Source organism: Rhinopithecus bieti, unplaced genomic scaffold, assembly GCF_001698545.2.
Source record: "Rhinopithecus bieti isolate Rb0 unplaced genomic scaffold, ASM169854v2 scaffold_77291, whole genome shotgun sequence".
In the NCBI taxonomy this organism is placed as follows: Eukaryota; Metazoa; Chordata; class Mammalia; order Primates; family Cercopithecidae; genus Rhinopithecus; species Rhinopithecus bieti.
In genome coordinates this window covers 162,285-189,838 of record NW_016829743.1, presented here as the reverse complement: position 1 = coordinate 189,838, position 27,554 = coordinate 162,285, and the positions used below count along the sequence as shown (strand labels likewise).

At 41.6% G+C, this 27,554-nt stretch overlaps 1 protein-coding gene across 3 annotated transcripts; it reads left to right on the top strand.

The window, feature by feature from the left end:
* Positions 1-9,704: 9,704 nt before the first annotated feature.
* Positions 9,705-24,284, top strand: SLAMF7 (SLAM family member 7). 3 transcript variants are annotated; one of them, XM_017864890.1, is made up of 7 exons: positions 9,709-9,822; positions 18,166-18,486; positions 19,788-20,060; positions 20,275-20,394; positions 21,328-21,431; positions 22,925-22,987; positions 23,837-23,944. In XM_017864890.1, the coding sequence occupies exons 1-7, from the start codon at positions 9,768-9,770 to the stop codon at positions 23,906-23,908; spliced, it is 1,008 nt and encodes a 335-aa protein (XP_017720379.1). In that variant the 5' UTR covers positions 9,709-9,767; the 3' UTR covers positions 23,909-23,944. The 3 variants fall into 3 exon arrangements, with proteins under 3 accessions (XP_017720381.1, XP_017720380.1, XP_017720379.1); XM_017864892.1 differs by lacking the exon at positions 21,328-21,431 and having other exon boundaries at positions 9,705-9,822; positions 23,837-23,895; XM_017864891.1 differs by lacking the exon at positions 19,788-20,060 and having other exon boundaries at positions 9,707-9,822; positions 23,837-24,284.
* The last annotated feature ends 3,270 nt before the right edge of the window (positions 24,285-27,554 follow it).

Genomic DNA, 27,554 nt, shown 5'->3' with positions numbered 1-27,554 from the left:
CATATAATCTACTTTTTCCTTTAGCATCCTTAATATATTAATCATAATTACTTTACCCTGTTTGATGATTTGAACATCTGTGTCATATTTGAGTATGGTTTTGATGCTTGCTTCTACTCTTAAAACTACATTTTACTGCTTGCTTTCTGGAATGCCTTGTAATTTTCTGTTGAAAGCCGGACATGTATCAGGTGATAGGAACTGAAGAAAATAGACTTTTAGTGTGAAGACGTGCATTTAGGTAAGAATTGTGCTATATTTAATGCTTGTTGTAGCTGTAGGTGTCAGAGGCTTCAGATTCCCTCCTGCTGTCCTTGCTTTTGTCTCTGCTGTTAACTTTTGGCTTTCCTAAATTCTCCTCAGAGAGAGTCTGCATCATTCAGCTCTTTCAACTGCAATCCACTGTTATAATACTGGAGTCCTGTTGGTGTGGTGATATGATGTGGGAGGAAAGCATTCTCGATTTTTATGACTAAATCTTAGTCTTTTAGCTGACCTGTACCTTGGGGACTGTGACTTCTACAAGTATTTCTCTGGTGGTGTACCTTTTTTTTCCCCTCTTAGGTGAAACAAGAATGGTGGAGGAGGTTGAAACATGAGCAATATCCATAACCTACGTGGGATAGGGTTAACTTCTTTCCTAGAGAGTAGGCCTTTGTTATGGAGAAGGACCAGGGCATATTTCACAATGATGACTCTCCCCCTGCCAGAATCAGGAGAAGCTCTTTCTTGGATCTTTACCATGAAAATCTGGTGTGGTTCCTGGACATAAACTGTAGGAAAGGATGAAGACTCCCTGAGACTGTGGCCTTCAGGAGTTTCTCACTCTCATGCTAGTCTACATTAAGTCTCCAGCAGTTCATTAAAATTCCCATTTGAGTGTTCCTATCAGTTTTTGGCTCCAGTGGCCTCTACCCCAGGTAACCACATCTCAGTTGTGACTCTCTGGGTTTGTCTTTCTCCAGATTTTTGGATGGTGGTTTGCCCTGCAACCTCAGTTGTCTAATTCGTATTAAAAAAGTAATTGATTTTCAGTTTGTTCAACTTTTTCTTGTTAGGGTAGAAGTTAAGATTATCTTTACGTATTGAATATCTCCTTCATGTAATGAATTTATTTAATCCATAAATAAATGGAAAGCCACAATATTCTTATTTTGACTTATATATACATTGTATAGAATTATATGTAAAGTGGATACCCTTTTGTTAATTCTGTTTAAGAAAATAGAAACTTAAATATCTATATTTTATTCATTTTATGAATATAACATTATTACTATTATATATCTTAAGTATTCTGATCATATTCTGCACTATGTGATTTGTAAAGATTATCTGCTAAAAATCAATCTTTAGTAGTTGGATGCTTTGTAAAACATTATTAAGACCCAACCTGGCGTTGCTTGTCTGAAAAATAATTTAAAAGAATCTGTTTCACTTTATCTGTTACTCACTTAAAGGGAAAATTTTCATTCTGACTTCTTGTTTAAGAGTTCATGTAGCAATTTCAAGAGTTTAGGGATTTTCTAAATTAGTACAAAGAAGTTCAAGTTCTCCACAATTTTTTCCCTAATTAAATAAATTGAATTTTTATCCTTTTGTCAGTGCCCACTATTCAGAGTTCTGCAAAGTGCTGTGCTACAAAATTACCACCCCTTATGAATATTGGCATGTAAAGACTTACTCTTCCTTAGGCATTATAATGTGCTTTATTGAAGGGGAAATCTAGTATACCCACAAAAATCATTACTTTGTTGTTTTGTTGGGTTTTGTATTTTTATTCAGCTTACATAGATTATTCATGTATTTTCAAAACTTTAAAATCAACAGATGAATGTGAATACATTCTGGTAGAAAATAAAGTGAATGTTGCTGGTATCTTGTAATCTCTCTAAACATCTATGTATGTAAATATTTGTGTATCTTTTTTTTTCTGAAATGTATGACAGTTCTCAAAAGCAAGACAAAAGAAACAAACAAAAATCATGGGAGGCACCCCAGTGAACTGGAACACTTAAAGGACAAAAGTTTAAAGACAGGTTCTAAGCCTTGATTTGCCACCAGTTTGTGTGACTTTGAGCTCCTTTACCACCCCATCCCCCCTTTTAAAATTTCCACCGTAAATGGGAGTACTGCACTAGGTAATTAGTAAGAGCACTTTCAGCTCATAAATTGCATGATTCTATGTCACAGTCCACACTGAGATTATTACATTTAAAAAACTGGTCATTTTTCTGTAAAATTTGCCCATTTCCTTTGTATATTTTTCTTTATTTTGAGTTGGAAAGGAAAAGAAAGAACAGTGAAAATAAAATAATACCTTAAGTAAAGTAGCAATGCTTTTCTTAGATCAAAATCTATTACTGGACTTACATGTAAGCCAGGTAAATAGATGCTTACATAGAATGGCTATTGAGGCAGCAGAATAGAATATATTCCCTCACACTTCATCTGCCTTTGTGCCGCAATGCTATGTGTGCTCTACTTCTTTAGATTAAGACAGCTCGGCCTGTTTTTTTCCAATTCATATGTACCTGACTACTTACCGACTTTATCAACCAAGTCATCTTAATTTATTAGATGCTTTGCTCTGTAACAGCTCATTTGGAGGCACTATATGTTACAACTTTTGATTTGGACATGATGGTAAGAGAAGACAACTGGATTCTGAGGCACTGCTCAGGCAGGGTAAATGTTGACTTCAGATATAGTTCAGAAGGATGGATGGATGGACGGACGGAGGGATGGACGGACGGGCAGACAGACAGACAGATTGATGAGTTATATATATGTTTATGTTTATGTAAATACTATATATGTTGTATGTGTATTTCTGGGTCTGTGTGCGTGTGTGTATTTTATGGTGTAGTAGANTGGCGATTCCTCAAGGATCTAGAACTAGAAATATCATATGACCCAGCCATCCCACTACTGGGTATATACCCAAAGGATTATAAATCATGCTGCTATAAAGACACATGCACACATATGTTTATTGCAGCACTATTCACAATAGCAAAGACTTGGAATCAACCCAAATGTCCATCTGTGACAGACTGGATTAAGAAAATGGGGCACATATACACCATGGAATACTATGCAACCATAAAAAAGAATGAGTTTGTGTCCTTTGTAGGGACATGGGTGCAGCTGGAAACCATGTCATTCTCAGCAAACTATCGCAAGAACAGAAAACCAAACACCACATTTTCTCACTCATAGGTGGGAATTGAAGAATGAGATCACTTGGACACAGAAAGGGGAATATCACACACCAGGGCCTATTATGGGGAGGGAGGAGGGGAGAGGGATGGCTTTGGGAGTTATGCCTGATGTAAATGACAAGTTGATGGGTGCTGATGAGTTGATGGGTGCAGCACACCAACATGGCACAAGTATACATATGTAACAAACCTGCACGTTGTGCACATGTACCCTAGAACTTAAAGTATAATAATAAAAAAATAATTAAATAAATAAAAAGTTAAAAAATAAAAAGAAGGTGACTGCTATGCTTGCTATATAACATGCTCTAATTATGAGTGTCTTGAAAAACAAGTAATTATTGAAATGCTATATTTTTATTATTATACTCTAATTTCTGGGATGCATGTGCGGAATGTGCAGGTTTGTTACATAGGTATACACCTGCCATGGCATGGTGGTTTGCTGCACCCATCAACCTGTCACCTACATTTGATATTTCTCCTAATGCTATCCCTCCCCTAGCCCCCAACCCCTGACAAGCCCCAGTGTGGGATGTTCCCCTCCCCGTGACTATGTGTTCTCACTGTTCAACTCCCACTTATGAGTGAGAACACAAAGTGTTGGCTTTCTGTTCCTGTGTTAGTTTGCTGAGAATTATGGTTTCTAGCTTCATCCATGTCCCTGCAAAGGACATGAACTCATCCTTTTTTTATGGCTGCATAGTATTCCATGATGCATATGTGCCACATTTTCTTTATCCAGTCTTATCATTGATGGGCATTTGGGTTGGTTCCAAGTCTTTGCTATTGTGAACAGTGCTGCAATAAACATAACATGTGCATGTGTCTTTATAGCAGAATGATTTATAATCCTTTGGGTATATACCCAGTAATGGGATTGCTGGGTCAAACAGTGTTTCTGGTTCTGGATCCTTGAGGAATGGCCACACTGGCTTCCACAATGGTTCAACTAATTTACACTCCCGCCAACAGTGTAAAAGCATGCTATTTCTCCACAGCCTCTCCAGCATCTGTTGTTTCCTGATTTTTTAAAGATCGCCATTCTAACTGGCATGAGATAGTATCTCACTGTGGTTTTGATTTGCATGAAATGCCATTTTTTAAACTACACTAGTTGTTGACAGTACTGTTAAGGATGGCTTAAATAAGCAACAACAGTTTCTCAATTTGAGGTGACACAAACTACCCCCCCTTGAAAAGCAGAAGCATTCTTTCTAAATTTTCTCTCAACTTTCTGGAGTTTCTAAATTTTTGCCCACACTGCTCTACCATCATACCAATCTCACAAAGATGGAGTCATGAGGGCCTGAGAAATCAGACTGTTTTGTGCTCCTAATTTTCTTCTCCAAATACAAAGAAGGAATGCTGGATATAATTACTCAATTTTTATTGCTACCCATTTACTCATTTGATGTACATATTGAAGGTCTGCTGTATACCACGCACTGTTCTAATTACTGGGGATAGGGCAGCGAACAAAGCAGACAAAGTCTTTCTTCTGCTGCTTCTTAGATTTTAGGGTAGCAGATCCTAGAAGGAAAAAATAATAATAAGGCAGGGTAAGAGGATAGAGAGTAAAAGATCAGGGAGTGATGTTTTGTAGGGGCACAGGAGCCCCTGTCTGATAGGTGACACTGAGTAGATCTCAAGAAAGAGATAGCCGTATGGTTATCTGGGGAAGGGCCCGCCTCTAGTGCAAAGCTTTGGAGTGTTCAAGAACCTTGAGGTGGTTAGCATGACAGGTGTGGAATAGGCCAGGGGAAAGTGATGGGAGATGACATTAAAAAGGTAGCCAAGAACCATCATATAGGGTCTTGGGAGCCCTGGGAAGAACTTTGTATTTTATTCAAAGAGCTATGGGAGACAATTGGCAAGCAGAGGAATAACATGATCTGACTTATGTGTTTAAAGCATCACTTTAGTAGCCTGTGAAAAATACATTATAGGTGACAAAGATAGAGGCAAGGAGACTAGTTAGGTGGCTGTTGCAATAGCACAGGTGAGAGATGGTAGTGGCGAAGGTGGTGAAGGCAATGAGAAGTTATCGGGTTCTAGGCATTTTTTCCAAGGCAAAGTCAATAGAACTTTCTAATGGATAGATATGGGGATAAGAAAGGGGAGTCATGGATAATTATAATTTTCTGTCCTAAAAACCTGAGTGATTGGAGCTGCAGTTTACTGAGTTGAAGAAGACAGATGGAGGAGGAGGTAGAGGGTAGGCAAACAGGAGTTTGATTTGGCACATGTGAAGTTTTTTAGATGCCTGTTAAATGTCCAAATGGAGATTCTGAGTAGGTAGCTGGATATACAAGACTTGAATTCAAGAAAAAGGTTACAGTTGGAAATAAAATTTGGTATTTCAAACCAAGAGACTGAATGAGATCACCTAAGGAATCAGGATAGCTTAAAAAATGAGTAAGTCTAAGGACTGAACCCAGAGACATTTTCCATTGCTATAAAGGAATACCCAAGACTGGGTAATTCATAAAGAAAAGAGGTTTATTTGGCTCCTGATTCTGCAAGCTGTGCAAGAATGGCACCTACATCTGTTCAGCTTCTGGTGAGGGCTTCAGGAAGTTTACAATCGTGGCAGAAAATGAAGCAGGGGCAGGCATGTCACATGGTGAGAGACGGAGAAAAAGAGAGAGGGGGGAAGGTACCAGGCTCTTTTAAACAACCAGCTCTCACATGAACTAATAGGGCAAAAGCTCACTTATTACCGTGGGGAGGGCAACAAGCCATTCATGAGGGATCCACCCTCATGACCCAAACACCTCCCACTAGGCCCTATCTCCAACACTGGGGATCACATTTCAGTGTGAGATTTGGAGGGAACAAATATCCAAGCCATAACACTTGGGAAGGAGAGAACCAAGAGAGAGTAGAGTCTCATGGGCCAAAATGTCTCAAGAAAGAGGGAATGATTAACTACCAAATGCTTTTAATTAAATTTTATTTTACAAAGGCAGTTACTTTCTAATTCAACATAGGCTTTACTTTCATTTTCAGTTCTTCTCTAGATGATTTTTTGGTGGGGTACCCCCAGGACTTTTCGCTGATCTCATTCCACCCAGTTCAGGCCCCTTTCTATTTCATAATAGTTTCTCTCCATATCTTCCCAGAAATCTTGTCTTGGTCATTTTCAGGAATAAGGAAAGCTGAGACATGAAACAAGAGTAAAATTCTTTGAATGAGAATGAAAGATCTCCAAAATCACTTCTAGGTCAGTTTATACAGGATATCTCATCTCCATCTTCATTCTGTTTGCCAAGATTTTCAGGATTCATAATCATGGCACTTTAAAACTACTATTTCTGCCATTGCCATATTTGTACTAGTATGGTGCACAAATGGGTGATACCTCTTAATGGAGACATTACTGGGTTTGAGGTCATCATAAAACTCTAGTTGCTGTCTTGACTGTGATAATAAAATGCTGTGTAATTTTGGGGAAAATACCTCTCTGGTTCTTAATAAAATAAGGTCAATATTAGTAAACAAGTTGTCAACCTGTGACCCAAGTTAGAAAAATGTCTTGTTTGCAATTATGGTCAGACATTATGCTCAGTATCTTATTAGTTCTCATTGTTTGCAGATTCCTTTGGATTTTCTACGTCCACAGTGATATGGTCTGAAAATAACAATTATTTGTCTCTCTTTCTAATACAGTTACATCTTCTTTATTTTTCTTGTCTCATTGCTTTGGCCAAGATACCAGTTAATTAATAAATACTATCAGTGACTAGAGAAATCCTTGTCTTATTCCTGACTTTGATACTATTTCTTCTAAAGGTTCAGCATTAAGTATGATGTTTGCTAAAGTTTACTAAAAATTTTTGAAATTATGAATCCATATTTAATTTTATCAAAGTTTTTACTATGTCTTCTGAGATGATCACATGTTGTTCTACATTTAATCAATGTGATGGACTATGCTGATAAATTTTGGAAATATTGGCCCATTCTCACATTCATGGGATGAATGCTATTTAGTCATGGTGTGTTTTTATATGCCAATGGCTTTGATTTGCTAGAGTGTCACTCAGGATCTTTGCAACTATCTTCATAAGTGATGCTGGTGTGTAATTTTCTTTTCCTGTATTTGCAGGATTTGGGTATCAGGACTCCTTTTAGACACATATGCCCTCACTTTTCATGTGCTGTGGATTTCTACAATGCTTCTCACTCACAGAAATTTTCACCTTAGTTTTGAGCAAAGCCATACATTTTAATACGTTTGAAAATGTTTTATCTATCATTACTGTGTTTTTCAAGTCCACATGGATTCATTTTGCCACTTGACAGGAAGTCTTTTTTAAAAGATTTCACCATTATTTCAATCAAGTCAGTGCAGAGAATGGATATAAAAACATGTGATCAGACATGAGAAATTACAGACAAGATGGAGTGAGTGAATTTATCTCCATTCTTGCCACTAATTACAGATTTTAATAAAACCCTGGACATAATGTATAAAACACAAACACAAGAAGATTCTAAATAGTTGAGAGACGAAGTGGTGGCAAGGGACCTCTGGATATGAGGAATGACATGACAATGAGTTGTTACCTGTGTTTTCTTTTTCACCCCTGTGTATTCTAGGCTGTGTGCTAGATAAGAATATAATCTAGAAATGTCAATCCCAAGGATTTTCTGTTCTGTCTTGCCAAAAGACTGGAAAGGGGACTGCTGGAAGAAGCCTTTAAACAATAATCACCATATTCTAGCCAAACACCAGGTGGAAATACGGGACACACACCCCCACCAGCAAAGGCCAAGTGGAAAACCTATATTTCAAGCCCCCACCCCACCCCTTGGAAATAAGGAATCATCCCTCCCCACTCCCCACTCCCCACTGGGGTGACATCAGAAGAGGCTAAGTAGGAAGACTGAATCTCCACTGCCTCCCTGAAACAATGAGGCACTCCTCCCAATTCTTCCTTTGGGTGGTGTCAGAAAAGGCCAAATGGAGAGTCTGGATTTTTACCACTGCTCAGCAGTAATGTGGTCCCCTACCTTATCATCACGGTGTCAAAATTTACTCATCATAACAAGAACCAGGACAATCTCGATTTGAATGAACAAAAGGCAAGCAACAGACACCAAAACCAAGATGACGCAGATGTTAGAATTATTTTACAAGGATTTTTAAGAAACCATAGTAAAAATGCTTCATCTAGCGATTATGAACACATTGAAAACAAATCAACAAAAAAAAACTAGAAAGTCTTTAAAAAAAGAATAGAAGATATAAAGAAGAACCAAAGGGAAATTTTAGAATTGAATAATACAGTGATTGAAATGTAAAGCTAATTGAACGAGTTTAATGAGCTTAATAGCAAAATGGAGTCCAGTGGCAGTGGCTCACACCTGCAATCCCAGCACTTGGGGAGGCCAAGGTGGGTGGATCACCTGAGGTCAAGAGTTCAAGACCAGCCTGGCCAACATGGCAAAAGTCTGTAGCCACCAAAATATAAAAATTAGCCAGGTGTGGTGTTGGGTGCCAGTAATCCCAGCTACTCAGGAGGCTGAGGCAGGAGACTCTCTTGACCCCAGCAGGCAGAGGTTGCAGTGACCCGAGATCACACCACTGCACTCCAGCCTGGGAAACACAGCGAGACTCTGTCTCAGAAAAAATGAAAAAATAAAAAAATAAAAAATTTCAAAGTGGAGATGAAAAAGTAAAGAATCAGTGCACTTGAAGATAAACAGTAGAAAATGCCCAATCTGAAAGTGTTCAATCTGAAAGTTTCAAGTGTTGAAAGAAAAAGAACTGTCAACCATATTACCTGATATGGTTCTCAATGAATATAGACAATATATTTAGGTGAATCTCAATCTAAACTTCACACCTTACATTAAAACTGGATCATACATTTAAATGTAATACATAAAACTATAAAACATTCAGGAGAAAACCTTTGGGCCCTAGTGGTGGGTAGAAAAATAACTGATAAGTTGAATTTCACCAAAATTAAAATTTTTGCTCTGCAAAAGACCCCTTAAAGAAGATGAAAAGACAGGCTACAGACTAAGAGAAAACACTTGTAAACCACATATCTGACGAATGACTCTTATACCTAGAACATACAAAGAATTGTCAAAACTCAACAGTAAAAAAATAAAGAAAGAAAGAATCTGATTATAAAATGGACAAAAGACATAAATAGACATTTCACCAAGGAGGATGTGGATATATAGGTGGCAAATAAGCACATGAAAAAATGTTCAACATTATTAGACTTTAGGGAAATGCAAGTTAAAACCACAATGAGGTATCACTGCAACACTTATTACAAGAGCTAAAATATAAAATAGGAATATACCAAATGCTGATGAAGATGGGGAGCAAATGGATCTCTCATAGATTGCTGGTGGCAAAGATTTTACTTTATTCACTCTGAAAATAATTTAGCAATTAGTCTCACATGTCTGTGGCGTGACCCCTCCCAGTTCTTTAAACATCAGCTGGGGAAGAGGTCTGAGTAATACTTGAGAGGGAAGTGGGTTCATTTCAGTGGCTGACTTCCAGAGAGCAATATGGCTGGTTCCCCAACATGCTTCATCCTCATCTATATCCTTTGGCAGCTCACAGGTGAGTCCAGCCGGATTCTCTTCCACTCTCCTGCTCTCCTGTCTACCACATCCTGAATAGTTCCAGGTTTCTTGTTCCATTCTGGGCCTCTGGCTCAACTCAGGAGGCTCTGTGTTCTCATCTAACATTTGCTTTTCGCCATCCTCTGATCTCTGAATCTCAGGTCAGGAAGAGACTAGAGGGAGGGCAAAAACTGACTCTGAGAACTGACTCCTCTATTGACTGTCCCAGGGATGAAGGAGCTGAAGGAAGTGGTGCTGGGTATCAGAGACCATTTTTCTAATCCAGGTTCTGCCATGAGTTAGATAAGGAATGTTAAAGTTTTCCTGGGCCTCAGAAACTTTATCTTCTAGCCTTCTCTCCTTTTGAGGGCAACTTTAAGAACAAAATGGTACTGTACAGGTATGTATTTATTTACTTATAAATGTATTTATAAGACCGGTTATGCATAACAGTAATATAAATGGAAAGAATCAATTGAATTTTCTTTCCTTACTCAAGCAATCTAATCAGTCTCTGCTTAAAGAACCATCTCATACCATAGGCACTTTATGTTTAAGCCCATGGAGGACAGAGGTTGGTTCTGCACCTGTCATTAGTATTCTAGTCTTTGAAGATTTTTCTATCCTAAGGGCTCTCAAAAAGGATCAGGAGCCCCATAAATGAGAAATATATCTTCTGTCATCAATCTCATGGAGTACTACCATGAGGTCACCCTATGAGGACTTCACATAACTGCTTCATTATGTGTATCTGAGCCTGCTTGAAGTGATCTGCCCAAGACCACGCAGGTGGCTGGTGCCCCCAGTACTTTCCCCTGTATCATCTGGCCTCGCTAAGTGGTCAGCATCAGCAGACTCTTACCAGCTTTGAATTCATCAGAAGTTTGTATTTTTGGGAAGTACCTGGGTCTAACCAGGTGGTTCTGGAATAGGCTCTCACTTTAAAAAAAAACACTCCCTGAACGGAAATGATGAGCAAAAATGGAACTTGAGGGAGATAAGCTGGAGGGGTTGGGGAAAATGGCAGAGATTTTGAAAGCCCCAGGTGTCCACCTGAAACCTGTCGGTGAAAGAGCCAAGTATGGAAAACCTGCCATGCAGGTCCCCCTCTGCCCTGCTCCAGAGGCTGTGGGTAGCCTGTGTAGTGCACCTCCTGAGGCTGAAAGGAGACAGAGATTGTCCTGGAACTTCCAGTCTGCAGGGCAGTGGCACAAGTCCTGGCCCTGGACAAGCGCATCCTGGGTTTGACTTAGTAGATGTATTATTGTGGGCAAATTACTCTTCCCCTCTGAGCCTTGCTCTTCTCAGGTGTGTAACAGAGAATGAAATCTAAGTTGCAGAATTATTGTGACATTTTAAATGACATATCAAATGCAAAATTATTATTAAAATAATCACCATTTATTAAGTTACTACATCCAAGGTGTTTTTCATACCACCTCCTCATAAGTCTGTAAGACAGATATCATTATCCCTGTTGTATAGATGAGGAAACTTAGGCTTAACAGAGAGATCATGTTTCTTGGGCAAGATAACACAGCGTTTAAAAGGTAGCCAGAGATTGAGTTTTCAAAGCTAGTGCTCTTTTAATCACAACAAGCCATTGGTCACTGGACCTGGCACCAAAGAGATGCTCACTACATGTGCATTTGAGCTGAATCTTCCTCAGGGAGTATGAGTTGGGGTTTCTTCCCTCGCCAGGTACATAAATCTGAGGTAGAAACTGGAAAGGCCCAAGAAGAACAGGTAGCTCTGTTTCTGGGATATGGGTGTACCAACAGGGAGCCACCCTGGCTAAACTCAGAGGGTCCAAGGAGCAGCTCTCATGGCCTCAGTATTCTCATCTGAAAAATGGGCACAGTAATCTGCCAATGATTCGATGATACAGTAGTGTTGAGGAGACAATCAATAAAAAGAAAACAAAAAGTGAGTGAGGGGAATTAGGAGAGTGTTGAAAAGAACCAGAATAAACAAGGAAGAGGGGGCAGGTGATCAGTGAGGAGCAAAGTGGTGAGCAACGTAAATGTGAATGTGGTAGGCTAGGGCTAGAGTGATGGGAAAGGTGTGCGGTGAAGTGGGAAATTTTCAAGCCTCTGTCTGTGGCTGCCTTGTGCGGCATTGAATTACACTGCTTTTTCATTCGTTAAGGAGGACTTGAGTAAAGTGCAATAGATTTCAAACTACTTTGGGGTTTTTTGCTTTTGTTTTTTAATCCATGGTTTCCTTTTATGAAATGAAATGTTACACAGAAAAAAAAAGCAAATAAATGACTCCAATGTATAGAGTTGAAGTCTCTCTAACGGAGGCAAGTCCCATAGCCTCCTATCCTATGCTCACCCCTTAAACCTCCTCCTGAGCTCCCAAGAAATACACTGAGGCACTGCCACTGCCTCCAAAGGTGGCAGGGGGCACAGTCTGTAAAATCCTGCCTTAGGAGCCTTGGCTGTTAATCCTGGCCTTCCACTGGTTTGGGAAACATCACCATAATCTTCTGAATATCAGCCTTCTCGTCTGTGAAATGAGATCAGACTAAGTAATCCCTGATACTCCTCCCAGCTCTGAGATGCTCTGGTCCATGGTTTTCATGAGGAGAGTGCCACAACACACTGGTGCATTTGGACAGAGGCACCAAGTGTTCAGAGAAGTGCTTGGGGACGGGGCTGGCAAGCAGGAGGTAGGCTTTTCCACTCTCCCCTCCCCCCAAGTCTTCCTGCTATATCGCCATCTCTTGGTACTGGCTGCACTGATAATGTATCTTCCTCATAATCGGGCTCCTTCCCTCCACTCAACTCGTGAGACTCTAGGGGACAGGACAGGGGAGGAGATGACAACCAAGAGGAAAGGGAGGTGGCAACGGGCAGGACCTGTTATCCCTTTCTGTTACAGAGGACATCTTACAGCTGACTCCCCCTGATGCAAAGACATCTGAGTCTTGGCTGGGGCAAAAGACAAAGGGTATCCTGCCCCAGCTCCCTCCACCTCCAAAGGCAGGCGGGGGATGTAGTGGGGAATGCTCATGGCCATCTTAACTTTCTGGCTCACTTTGCTGAGAACCCATCCAAAGGCGTTTTGGGATATCTCTGTTTCTCATTTTTACCTATCTGTGCAGAAATAAAACCAAAAGATGGGAAGTCTTCTCAAGGCCTGACTCTTACGCTCCCATTTCCCAACCTTGTCACCTGCCTCCCACCTTGTTGTTAGGCTACTCTGTACTTCTCAAAATGCTTTCAAATCCGTATTCACACTTCATCTTCCCCAAATGCCTGGAAACTAAATGTTGTTATTTATTTCCCGTATGAGGGTTCAGAAAGCAAAACTTGAAGTGGAACATGTTGAAGCAGTAGTGAAAACCACACAGACCTCTGAGGCGGAAGAACTAACTCCTCTTTCCTCTTCCAACGTTTCTTCAGTGGGGCTTTAGGAAAGTCACTCCACTTCTCAAAACTCCAGTATCCTAATTTATAAAGCACGGCTTAAGCTCTATCCTCATCTCTCCTATCTAAGGATCAGGAGAGAGGATGCCCACTGATCTAGCTTACAAACCACAGCGTAACACCAGGCATTTGCTGCTGAAATTATGATTACTGAGGCACAGGAATGGACCCAAGGTCCTGACTCCCAGTTAGGCCAGAGCCCTTTCTCCCTCTGCCACATGCTAGAGGAGGAGAAGCCACCTCTACCCCCTCTCTGGGCAGGACTTGGTGACCCCATCATTGGGTGATCTGGCCTCTAATCCTGTGGACCAATCATTGGCTAATCCACAGCAAAATGATATATCCAACAACCACCCAGGGAGGATATTTCTTTCTGGAGAATTTAAAGTGTTAATGAAGTGAAATTGGTGGTAAATTTTCAGGGGATGTGTGTGAGGAGGAGTTGGAGGCTTCCTCAGGGAAGAGCTTTAAACCAGAATTTACGGGGTTTGAATAAGATTTAGATGAACAGAAAGGAGGATAAAGCACAAACAAGAGTGTGAGGTAGAAAGTGAGCTGAGGATCAGGGGAGGGAGGAGGCCGGGATGCTTGTGTGGTGGCCACATGTGAGTGGTAGTCCCAGTTGCATATCTTTCCACAGCAATACATTGTCATCCTGGCCTTATACAATCAACCCATGTCATGTGACACTCCTGAACTAATTACCGTACAGGAGAAGGGCTACCACCTGAACTGAGTAACCCAAACCATTTGGCTTCTACGGAATGAGGAAGGGGTAAAACTGATGTAAAAGAGGCAGGTTACAACCTTATGACTCTCTTGCTCCCCAGTTATACCCTCGGCTCCTAAACAATGGGAACTAAATAAATTCTTGTTAAAAGAAGGAATGACTGAATCTGACAAGTGTGACCTGCTTAGTTATGGCAAAACTCCATAGGGTCACACACTGCAGGTGCAAAACCATCACAGAAAGAAGAGCTTCAATTCAGCCTTGGACATCTGAAAAAAGAAGTGTCTTGTTTCTGGATCCCTTTTCATAGTCAACTGATAAGTAGAAGCAAAACTGGTTAGGACTCTCCAACCCTGCCCCTGTCCTCTGAACCCACATTCCGAGAATGGCATGGAGCTACTGTTTTCTTTCATTACTCCTTGTCTCACCCTGAAGTTACATTTAAGACAGAACAATACACTCCATCTATAGGCTCATGTTGGTAATTTGCCCTGCGTCACTCTCTAATTTTATTCTAACAAGAAACAATTAATTTGGCGACATTTTCTTATATCCCGCACAAGTCATGTCCGTTGGCATTTACCGTGAGAATACAGCACTATGTGTGTGGAAGGGTGAAAAGAGTAATTGCACACATGCTAGCAACTAAAGCCACGTCCTTGTAGTTTGGGCACTTCTTCACCTTAAATATTGCTCCAGAATGAAATGTGAAAATGAAATTACTTGAAGGTTGCCCTAAGTGTAGAAATTGCATCCATTTGGGGCCAAGTGATACCCAATCTTTATTTGACTTCAAAATATTCACCCCTTTCATCTCTGCTGTTGAAGTAGAAGAACAAATACATTCACTGATCAAAATTTCAGAATAAAATTGATTTTGTCTGTAACATTTCCTGGCACCATTTGACTTGACACTCCTAAAGATGAACAGAGAGAGCAGTCGAAAAACCATCTTGGCCTTAATATTGAAGAAGCAGAGAGAATAGTTTTTTAAAAAATCAGATTACTTAATGGGATGATTTGATAAAAGCTTGAGTAATCCAAAGTATATAGGTACCGACTGATACATTATAAGGGGGAAAATGTTTGAAAATAGAAATCAGCTCCTAAAAGATACTGATTCCTCTTCTTACCCATGAAGAGGAATCAGTACTTTTGGAGATAAATTTAGCAAAACATTGGCAGAGACTTCAGATCTGTAAGCAATGGAGTGGGTCACCCTTTGGTAGCATCAGATTTCCCCCCCCCCGGGGCACTGGTAGAGTAGTTTATGCTTGAGGGAAGGTCACCAAAGGACAAGAAGGGAAATTATGGTTCAATGGCGCCCAAGGGCTTTGAATTTGACACTAGAGCCCCTTAGGGGGATGGAGAAGGGGAGTGAGGGAGAAGGCTAGAGCTGGTACAAATGCCAGGTGGCCTTCAAATTGAGCCACTGTGAAAAGAGTACAGGTCCCAGAGCTGGAGAGACATTGGGTTAAATTCTCAAATCATCACCTGCTAGCTTTGTGCCCTTGGGTAAGTCACTTAGCTGTTGTTGTTTGTTGTTGTTGTTTGAATCTCAGTTTTCTCATGAAGTCAGGAGTTAGCAATTTTTTTCTGAAAAGGGCCAGAGAATAAATATTTTAGGCTTTGCAGACAATAAATCATGGTCACAATTATTTAACTCAGTCTTTGTAGTGAAAAAGGATCCGTAGACAATATGTAAATGAAAGAGTATGGCTGTGTTCCAGTACAACTGTGTTTACAAAAACAGGCAGTGGACCAGATTTAGCCTGTGGGTTATACGTTGCTGATCCTTGTGTAAAAAGGTCAAAATGCCTAATTTGCATGATTGTTTTAGTGTTAGGCATGCTCCTTACAATAAACGTTTGGCGCAGAATAAACATCTAATACATGACAACTCTTATTATTTGGAAACCCTTGCCAAGATATTTGATTTTAACAGGGACCAAAGAAATGTCTCTAATGAAACAATTTTTGATATCTGGATATGTCCGTATAGGAATTTGTCTTTTTACTAGAAAAGACATGAGTTACATCAGTACTGGAGTAGAGGAAAACATTGTGTCTAAGAGAGCAGGCTGTGAAATGAAACAGAGCCTGGATGCTTGGTCAGTCTCACAGGGCCAATTAGACACAGGGGACAATGTATGTAAGGCTCACAATAGTTTTAATTTTAATTTCGTTTAAAATCAGAAGAGAAATGAATACAGCAATAACAATAACAATGAATATATAATGAATCCAGCCTGGATCACATTCATTTTATACCAACACAGTCATGAGATACGAGTTTTAATGTTTCTTATGGAAGAAGGACCAACAAGGTCAAAAGTGCATAGAAACCACAAAGGTCACCATGTAGTCTTGCAACAGCATCGTTGGAACTGTCAGGATCCTGTAGCTTGGCTGTTTCGTTGGCTTTGCTTCTTTCATTTGTGCTTTTCATGGCTGAATTAATAAAATTCCATTTAAAATTTCAACCTGACACTTTATGTTAAGAGGCAGAAGGGGAAATAATTTTGGGTTTTGCACTTTTAAGGAGAACACCTTTGTTGACAGCTGATGTGAGACCTAAGTTCTTGTCTACTTAGTTTAAAAGAATTTATATGAGAGACACACAGCAAAGGAAATGCAGCATAGAGTAATTGATTGCAAAAGAAAAAGAATATTTTGACAGTTAAGTGCAGAAAAGACAGTACATCCTGAGAGAGGGAAAATTCAGGGCGGGCTGCTTGTAAGGATGAGACAGCAAAGACTGGCACTGGGGAGACTCCCTTTATGGGAATCTTACATGATTCTTCATAAAAGGGTGGAAAGAAGTGTTACTAGTAACCATGTTCTTGGTGGTCCTCTGGGTGGACATGCACGGTAGCTATACATGCTTCTTCATAAACCTCATATCTCATTAGCATCTTAAATCTCCACCTATGGGTGTGTTTTTTACTATTATAATGAGCAACGGGTCAGTTTGAGGACAAGTAAAATCAAAATCCACATGCTCTGTGCAGAGGAAAGTCCTCACCGAAGATAGTTTTGCTTAAACGAGCTCAATTACAATGTGAATGCTGAGGCTTATTGTATTGACTGTAGGGTCACCAGAGTTACTGCCTCGCACACTGTTACTTCCTTGACTACCTACCCTACCTCACCTTTAAGGATTTAGTCTTAGTTTTCATATTTCTATCAGCCTTGAATAAGTTCTTTTCATTTCTGCTATTTAGTTTTCTCATCTATAAAATATGCCCTTCAAGGTCTCGACCCTGTGGGTTTTGGTGTGTACTCTGCCTCTTACTATGTGGCTTGAGTAAGTCATTTACCCACACTGTGCCTCACATTCCTGATCTGTAAGATAGAGATATAAAGAATGTTTCCTTGAAAAGTTGTTTTAAGAGTTAAACAAGGCTGGGTGTGGTGGCTCATGCCTGCAATCCAGCACTTTGGGAGGCCGAGGCAGGCAAATCACTTGAGGTCAGGAGTTCATGACCAGCCTGGCCAACATGGTGAAACCTCGTCTCTACTAAAAATACAAAAATTAGCCAGGTCTGATGGTACGCACCTGGAGTCCCAGCTACTCAGGAGGCTGAGGCAAGATCATCACTTGAACCCAGGAGGCGGAGGTTGTAGTGAGCTGAGATCATGCCACTACACTCCAGCCTAGGCAACAGAGTGAGACTGTCTCAAAAAAAAAAATGTTAATCAAGATTATAATTTGTGCTTTTAAACTGCTAGTCCCAAACTAAATTCTCTCACTGCTCTGTGCTATTCCCAGAGGCTGTCTCTCAAATTTAATAGGTAAGAAAAAGATGACTTACTCCCCACACCTGTTTACTAGCAGTGCTCAGCTGGCCACTTCTGGAAGTTTCTTCAGCAGACATTCTTAACTGTTTTTCACCTACAACCACATAACCAGTGATGACTTTTTATAAGTCATACTTTCTGGGAGTGAACTAAGATTGTTGTGATACATAAATTTCTAATATCAACGCTTCCATATGAGCACTTACATAACAGGGTAACATGTGACGGACCTTCATATAAGGTTCCAAAGGCTTTTCCAGGAGCTGGTTGTGTCGGACTGAGTGGGTTTCTCAGATCTCTCCAGGACCTAAAGGGGATGAGTAACTGGTGACAAGGACAGGGAATCAGGCTTATTTATGGTTCTCTGTGTTTATAGGGTCAACAGCCTCTGGATCTGTGAAAGAGCTGGTCGGTTCCATTGATGGGGCCGTGACTTTCCCCCTGAAGTCCGAAGTAAAGCAAGTTGACTCTATTGTCTGGACCTTTAACACAACCCCTCTTGTCACCATACAGCCAGAAGGGGGCCCTATGATAGTGACCCAAAATCGTAATAAGGAGAGAGTAGACTTCCCAGATGGAGGCTACTCCCTGAAGCTCAGCAAACTGAAGAAGAATGACTCAGGGATCTACAATGTGGAGATATACAGTTCATCCCTCCAGGATCCCTTCACCCGGAAGTATGTGCTGCGTGTCTACGGTGAGCAGAATCAGTTCCAATGGTGGATGGCTGCCTTGGTGAGGTGGTGAGCTCCTTGACATGAGAGATGTTTAAGCAGAGGCTGGATAAACACTTGGCAAGAATGTGGGAGAAGGGACTTCTGCATGAATGAAGTAGATGTAACTGACCCCTGAGGTCCCTGCCTACTCAGAGATGCTATAAGAAGCAGCGTGGTACAGTGGATGGCTGATATGTGCAGTGGCCATAGCATAGATCAAGATCAAATGCTGGCTTCTTAATTTAGTCACATGACCTTAGCCAAGTTATTTAATTTCTTCAAGTCTTAGTTTCCATATCTGTAGTGGGGAGGAAAGCAATGCCTACCTTAGGAAGATTTTTGGGCAAAGTATAGATCACACCTCTTTCTCTACAGATTACAACCAATTGATAAATAGATGCAAGAAGGAGGGGATAAAAATATCAGCATTATTTCTGGTAAATCTAGACAGGAGAAATGCTTCTTTTTAATTCTGGACCTTGGCACTCATCCAAGGAAGTTAAAATTACTATGACTCAAACATCTACAAGAAGAATAGCTGCCTCACTCATTGAACCACAATATCAGGGACATTAGGAGATAGGCCTCCAGACTTGCTTGTAGGAGGTAGGCACTGCACCTGATCCAGGTGTGTCTTTCATATAGACATGGTTGAAGGGAACGAAGATATGTATTCTGTGGGCTAACTAGTCGGGGAGGAAGGAAAAGGGCAAACCACATTTGAACTGCAATCTTTAACGTCTCAAACCCATGAGTAGAGAAAGGTAAACGATGAATGTCAGACTCTTACCATCTCACCAATGAACCAATTACTCATTCTCTGAGGCAGGGGAGTGAGCACAGGGTAGAGAAGGGGGCCAGAAGGGCTACTCCAATACAATTTTCTTCTAGAGAGTAAAGTAAACTCTCCTAGAGAGTAAAGGGAAGCCTGAGGACAGAGACTAGAGAACCTCTAGAACAGATAATATTAGCAGACATCTAACAAGTGTCTAGCACAGTGCTTGCCATGTGGCTATGCTTAATAAATGGCGGTTATATTCCTATTGCATTATTATTTCTATTATTTCTATTGTTGTTATTGTTGTTGTTATTATATTGCTGTGGTAAAACAGACCTAGATAGTTCTCTTTTCTAGATAAGAATGAGGATTCTGCTCTGAATTACTGCTTTCTCTCCAGTCGGAGCTCCCAGGGAGATTCAGGTCCAAGGTATCCAAGGTTAACTTAGAGAATGGAGAGCTATAGCAGAGCTTCCACCTCTGGTTGTCCTTCCTCTTTCACAGAGCACTTGTCAAAGCCTAAAGTCACCATGGGTCTACAGAGCAATAAGAATGGCACCTGTGTGACCAATCTGACATGCTGCATAGAACATGGGGAAGAGGATGTGATTTATACCTGGAAGGTGCTGGGGCGAGCAGTCAATGAGTCCCATAATGGGTCCATCCTACCCATCTCCTGGAGATGGGGAGAAAGTGATATGACCTTCATCTGCATTGCCAGGAACCCTGTCAGCAGCAACTTCTCAAGCCCCATCTTTGCCAGGAAGCTCTGTGAAGGTGACTGTCTCTCCCCCCTCCACAGGAGCCTCTGCCCAGGACCTACACCTTCTTCAGCTCCTAGCCCCCATGGGAACAGGCACTGTATGGAAACTGGAAGCCACTGGGTGGTCACCAGGCTGGGAGGAAGGTGGCAGGTGCTCCAAGACCTGGGTCGTTTTCCTGAACTGACTTTTCTCCCTTCCCTGTGCCTCCAACCGTTCTCTCTTTGAAGGTGCTGCTGATGACTCAGATTCCTCCATGGTCCTCCTGTGTCTCCTGTTGGTGCCCCTCCTGCTCAGTCTCTTTGTACTGGGGCTATTTCTTTGGTTTCTGAAGAGAAAGACACAAGAAGGTAGAGCATGTACTATTTTTGTCCTCACCCACATTCATGCTTTTCTCCTTCATTGATTCAACAAGCACATATAGAGCTGTGTGCCAGACTTGGCATGAGGTGTTGAAGATGCAGAGATGAAGAAGACACAGTCTCTGCCCTCAGGAAGCACACAGTCAGCCTGTACTCCTTAGTTCTGGAGTAGAGAAAGTGCTGGAGGTCTTCCCTGAGGACACAGTTCTCTCAGTTCCCTTTCCAGGACCTGTTTCTCTCCTTCTCCCAGAGGGACATACTGATGTGGCTGTTGTGTTGATACAGGCCCCACACTGCTGACTCTGCACCCCTGACCTGGGAGGTGATGGCCTCCAACTCTGAGGTCCCCACAGACCAGCATCCTCTAGTCAATCTTTCCTATCCCTATCCCTATCCCTATCAGAGCCCACAAACCACTCCCACCCTTTCCACAGGATCAACCCAAGACCTAGCTTTACTGCCCACTAGACACATGGCTCCTTGGGAAGCCTTTCCCTGTCTCTCTCCAGTTGCACCCCATCCTGTGTTCCTAAACCCTGCTGATTGGTCTTCTGAGTTCCCACTGTCCATGTGGGTGATGGGGAGGGACATAACATCAGTTGGGTATGACTTGCAGACTTTGAAATCTCCCTTCCCTCCTGGAAGCCCCTCTGAAAGTGTCTTTGACTTTCTCTACTTCCCACTTTAACCACCTTGATGGAGAGATCAGGAAGTGAAATGATGAGAGTGGCCAATTCATCCTGTTTTGTTTAGATTTTCCCAGTTTTAACACTGAAAGTCCTATATCGTGAAAACCCTTCCGTTACAAGGAAACTGGGATGGTTGGTCACCCTAAGTGGGTCATCCAGGAGAAATGGTGGGCCAGTGGAAGTGGTGAGTGGTCGGAGAGGTGTCTTTGATTCTCTCCCAACTTGTTTTTAGAGTCCATTGAAGAGAAGAAGAGAGCGGACATTTGTCGGGAAACTCCTAACATATGCCCTTATTCTGGAGAGAACACAGAGTACGACACAATTCCTTCCACTAATGTGAGTCCCTTCTAATCTTTCCTGGGGACTGATCCTCTCTCTGAGGCTCTCCTTGTGAGGTTTTTCCATGGATTTGGGCAACATGGGAATGAAGAGGGGAGTGAGGATATATAGCCTTAAAACTCAATGCACCTGTGCCTCCTCCAAGTCTTCATGGATTCTCTTCTGTGCAGAAGAAGCTGGTGGTCTCTGGAGCACCTGGTTCTGACTTGTAATGCTCATGCTGTGGTCTATGAAATCACCTGCTCCCTTCCACAGTTCATAACGGCCACACAAAAGGCCAGATTCCTTTTGCATAAGGGAGTGGGTAGAAGAGTGTGACTTTGACAGGATGTTTGAATCGTGGTATCAGAAGACTTCTCTAGAGATGCCTCTTCTTCTGAGATGACTCAAGGAGCCATCAGAAGGATCAGGGAATCTGTGGTGACTCTGGGCCATGAATCAAGGCATTGTAGGTGTAGGTCACTGAGTGAAGTGAATGAACACAAATGCAATTCAAAGAAAAGTCTCCAAAAAGAAAATCATAATAATGAAGTTTAAAGAAACTCAAATAACAAAAGACAATTTGGAGAAATGAAATAAGTAGACAACTTCAAAAGGCTCCTCAGGGCCAATTACTGCAGCCCAGGCTGGGCTAGCTCTTTAGAGGTCATAGAGCCCTTTACCACAACGGCCTGTTTAGTGAAGAAATAAAAATACTTTGAAGCCTCAAAACCCCAGTTTTACTCAAAACTTTAGTGTCTCTCAATCAGGTTGCATCTTCCTCATTTACCTACAACATTTACTTACGTTTACCCTCTACAAAGAGGAGACATTACCAAAGTCATTAGTATTGTGAGACTGCTTTCCTTTCTCACAAAAGAGGCTGCTTTGTGCTCCATTTAACTGGTTTAAGTCAAAATTTATCACTTTATCACTATGTTCTTTCTTCCCCTGCTTAAGATATATCCCCAGAGGGCTGCAGGGCTGCTCATGATGTTCAGGAACAGGCTTAGCCAACCCAGGATATTTACCTCTGATTGGGAAGGAGTTTTGGTTATTGTTGTTCTTGTTTTATTTTATTTTGTTCCATAAGTCATCCTTACTGATTTTCTCCAAGGGCCCTTTGACCGTTGGGGAAGTTTATTTGCAACATTAGCAATACTATTTCAAATTATCCTTTAATCCTTTTAGGAGACTTATAGCTAATGATATATATATATGTGTGTGTGTGTATGTGTATATATATATATATATCTTATGTATTTTTGAAATTCATGTAAACACAATACAGTTTAAAAATAATGTAATGGCTTCCCGAAAAAAGTTATCAAAAATTATTATAATAGCAGCCACCAACAAGAGAACTTCCTACCGCCCTTCTCTGTTCCAGAACCCTCCTTTCCCTCTCACCATCTCCTCCCATCTCTGGATTCTGAATGTCTCTCTGGCCTTGTCTATGTGATTCAGGATGTGGGTGATTATTTCTTTTGTTTGTTGTTTGTTTTTAATAGAGAACCATCCCAATGGAAGATGCAGCAAATACACTTTATTCCACTGTGGAAATACCAAAAAAGGTAAGAAGCTTTGAGCTGAATTTCATCTTAATAGTTCCATTTCTTTTCCTGCTTCATGTTTAGGTCAAAATTTCTTGGACCCAGGGATCTCATACTCTCTGGAATTAAAAAGTCCTCTAGTAGTTCCCCATTCCCTTTGCTTAGGGTTATATGAGAACATGGGGGATGGAAGAGAATTGTGTTTTAGGCGTCAGATTGGGTAATCTGGAACAAATAGAGTAGGAAAGAGGTTCTAGATAGGAATAACAGAGAAAATCAAAAGGCTTCTGACTGAAGTTACAGACAAGGAAAAAGACCATGGCTTAGGTTGTGCAAGGAATAAAGAGAGGAATAACTGGGGAGGAGACTCCAGCTTGCTCCTGAGACACCAGGAAACTGTAGGAGGGAGAGATTTCTACTTTTCTCCCATAGTCCAACTATGTTACATCTGCTTTGCATCCTCCCCTCAGTTAAACTACTAATGCAATAGCTTTAACGCTTATTCCTTCACAGGGTACGGTTGGCAGCAGTAGTGGTACCTTTCTGTCTCCTTTTTCTTCCTCTCCCAAACAGATCTAAAAAGATAAGAATCATTAAAGCAGTTTGCTTAGTTATAGAAAAGGTTGGTTTAGTGAATTATTACAAGGAAAGCTCAGTTCGTTAAGCATTCAGCAAGATAAATATAGGTTAAACTTAAAAAATAGTTTCTCTAAGCTAGGAGTGGTTAAGATTAAACAGTGGGAGCCAGCATGGCAGCCAATTTGGGTTGGGTAACCTTGGAAATAAAGTTTCCTGGATGTCAGGGCCTCCATGGAAGATCCAGAGCCCTGCTCAACTCCCTCACTCTGCTTTCTTTTTGTCTGTCTTCAGATGGAAAATCCCCACTCACTGCTCAAGATGCCAGACACACCAAGGCTATTTGCCTATGAGAATGTTATCTAGATAGCAGTGCGCTCCCCTAAGTCTCTGCTCAAAAAACAACAATTCTCGGCCCAAAGAAGACAATCAAAAGAATTCACTGATTTGACTAGAAACATAAAGGAAGATTGAAGAACATTGACTTTTTTCCAGGATAAACTATCATTGACGTTCCTTTAGATTTAAGAGTTCATAATTCCATCCACTGCTGAGAAATCTCCTCAAACCCAGATGGTTTAACTACCCCATCCCAAAAATGGGATTGTGAATGTCAGCACCCCACAAGAAAAGTGCTTAGAAGTGTTCCTATAAAAATGTAAACGCGGCTGGGCACGGTGGCTCACGCCTGTAATCCCAGCACTTTGGGAGGCCGAGGCGGGCGGATCATGAAGTTAGGAGATCAAGACCATCCTGGCTAACACAGTGAAACCCCGTCTCTACTAAAAAAATACAAAAAGTTAGTCGGGTGTGATGGCGGGCGCTGGTAGTCCCAGCTGCTCAGGAGGCTGAGGCAGGAGAATGTCGTGAACCTGGGTGGCGGAGCTTGCAGTGAGCGGAGATTGCCCCACTGCACTCCAGCCTGGGCGACAGAGTGAGACTCCATCTCACAAAAAAAAAAAAAAAAGAAAAGTAAATGCAAGGTCACACATATTAATGACAACCTGTTGTATTAATGATGGATCCAGGTCAGGGTCTGGAGTTTCATTCCATCCCAGGGCTTGGACGTCAGGATTATACCAAGAGTCCTGTTACCAGGAGGGCAAGAAGACCCCAGAAAAGTCCAGCAGAAGCAGATGCACCTTACAAAAATGGATGTATTAATTGGCTGCATGAACTATGTGCCCGACACTATGCTGAGCTTACACCAATTGGTCAGACATGCTCTCTGCTCTCATGAAATTGGCTCCAAATGAATGAACTACTTTCATGAGCAGTTGTAGTAGGCCTGACCACAAATTCCCAGAGGGCCAGGTGCAGATCCACAGGACTTGAAGGTCAAAGTTCACAAAGATGAAGAATTAGGGTAGCTGACCATGTTTGGCAGATACTATGATGGAGATGCAGAAGTGTGCATGGCCCAAGAACAAGGACCTCCAGCCAGGCTTCATTTATGCACTTGTGCTGCAAAAGAAAAGCCTAGGTCTTAAGGCTGTGCCAGAACTCACCCCAATAAAGAGATCGAGTCTGAAGTCACATTGTAAAGCCAGTACAGGAGACTTGGAGTCAGGTAGTAGAGACTGGTGGGGAACATAGGGCGGTTGGTACTTGCAAACCTTTAAAGATGGTTAATTCATTCAATAAATATTTATTAAGAATCTATGCGGCCAGGCGCGGTGGCTCACACCTGTAATCCCAGCACTTTGGGAGGCCAAGCTGGATGGATCATCTGAGGTCAGCAGTTCAAGACTAGCCTGGCCAACATGGCAAAACCCCATCTCCACTAAAAATACAAAAATTTTCTGAGCGTGGTGGCACACACCTGTAATCCCAGCTACTCGGGAGGCCAAGGCAGGAGAATCACTTGAACCTGGGAGGTGGAGGTTGCAGTGAGCTGAGATCACATCACTGTACTCCAGCCTAGGCAACAAGAGCAAAACTCCATCTCAAAAAAAAAAAAAACCTATGCTAGGTCAGTCTCAGTCTGGCACGTAAGATGAACATCCCTGCCAACACAGAGTTCTCCATCTCTTATACTTAAGCGAAAAACATGGGGAAGGGGAAAGGGGGATGGCTGCTTTTGATATGTTCCCTGACACATATCTTGAATGGAGACCTCTGCACCAAGTGTTGAAAGTGTTGAAAACTTAAAACAAATGCTTGTTGGGCAAAATGGGATTGAGAAATTGAGAATTATCTTCTCTCAAAAAGGCATTTTGAAGGAATTGAGCCAGATCTTTTTCCCTTACTGCAAAACCGTATTGTAGTAAAAAAGTCTTCTTTACTATCTTAATAAAACAGATATTGTGAGATTCACATACAAAAAGATGCATTATTTTGCTATTTGCAATAGTGAAATTATGGAAATTGCCTAAGAACCTGACCACCACAGGTGAACGTCTGTTCACACATAGACATTAAGAATTATGGGTTAGGCCAGGCACAGTGGCTCACGCCTGTAATGCCAGCACTTTGGGACGCCAAGGCAGGTGGATTACTTGAGGTCAGGAGTTCAAGAACAGCCTGGCCAACATCATGAAACCCCATCTCTACTAAAAACACAAAAAATATTAGTTGGGTATGGTGGTGAGCCCCTGTAATCCCAACTTCTTGGGAGGTGGAGGCAGGAGAATTGCTTGAACCCGGGACGGGGAGGCTGCATTGAGCCAAGATCACGCCACTGCACTCCAGCCTAAGTGACACAGCAAGACTCTATCTCAAAAAAAGAATTATGGGTTATACTCAGCATCATGAAATATACCCATGTAACCTACATATGTAGCTTCTGAACCAAAAATAAAATTAAAATAACAAATTTTAGCACTTGCCTATAGTCCCAGCTACTCGGGAGGCTGAGGCAAGAGGATCTCTTGAACCCAGGAGGTGGAGGTTGCAGTGAGCCGAGATCACACCACCGTACTCCAGCCTGGGTGACAGAGTGAGATTCTGTCTCAAAAAAAAAAAAAAATTGTTTAAACAAGAACTATGGGTTGGCCGGGAGAGGTGGCTCACGTCTGTAATCCCAGGACTTTGGGAGGCTGAAGTAGGAGGATCATTTGAGCTCAGGAGTTCAAGGCCAGCCTAGGCAACTTGACAAAGCCCCACCTCTACAAAAAATACAAAAATTAGCCAGGCATGGTGGTGCATGCCTGTAGTCCCAGCTATTAAAGAAGGAGCTGAGGTGGGAGGGTCACTTGAGCCTGGTAGGCTGAGACTGCAGTGAGCTATAATCGTGCTACTGCACTCCAGCCTGGGCAACAGAGTGAGACTCTGTCTCACAAAACAACAGCAACAACAACTATGGGTTTTCAAGTTAGAAAATGTTATGACATCACAAATATGAAAAGTAGAATGCAAAATTTAATGTGCTATATGATTACAGCTGTGTTTTAAAAAAAATCTCTACACAGAAAAATTTGGAAGAAAAAACATCAAAATAGTAACACCAGTTGTTTAGGGAGGGCGAAAGCTTAGGTGGCTTGGTTTTTTCCTATTTTTATTCATTTTCTGAATATTCCTTAATGAGAAAGTATGTATCACATAATAGAGTAGAGAAAGTTTTAAATAGATGTTCAGTGAGAAAAAAGAGGTGCTACCCACTACGTGGGGTTGAGGGGAAAGTCTGAGACCCTCATGATGAGGGTGTGGGGGACGATGGAAAGACCTCCTCGAGTGAGAATGGGTGGGGAGAAAGGAGGAAGCCCTACACATGAAAGAGGAAAAGATGACTTTCCTTCAGAGAGGGCTGCTGAAGGCTGAGGAGAGATTCACAGTGTGTGAAGACAGAGGCGTGGAGAGGGGGATGCTGGGCCTAAGGATGCATCTGTTTTGCCTTCCCCTCTCTCCTCAGAGCCCATTCAGATGATAAATAATTAGGGTTAATCATACTTTGGGGTTTTTTAAACCACTGACTGAAACAGAACCTAGGGAGACCAATAGATCTGGAGTCTGGAAACTCAATAAATTCTGCTCCAAAGCTGGCTGTAGAAAGAAGCTTCCCCTCATGAGCTCA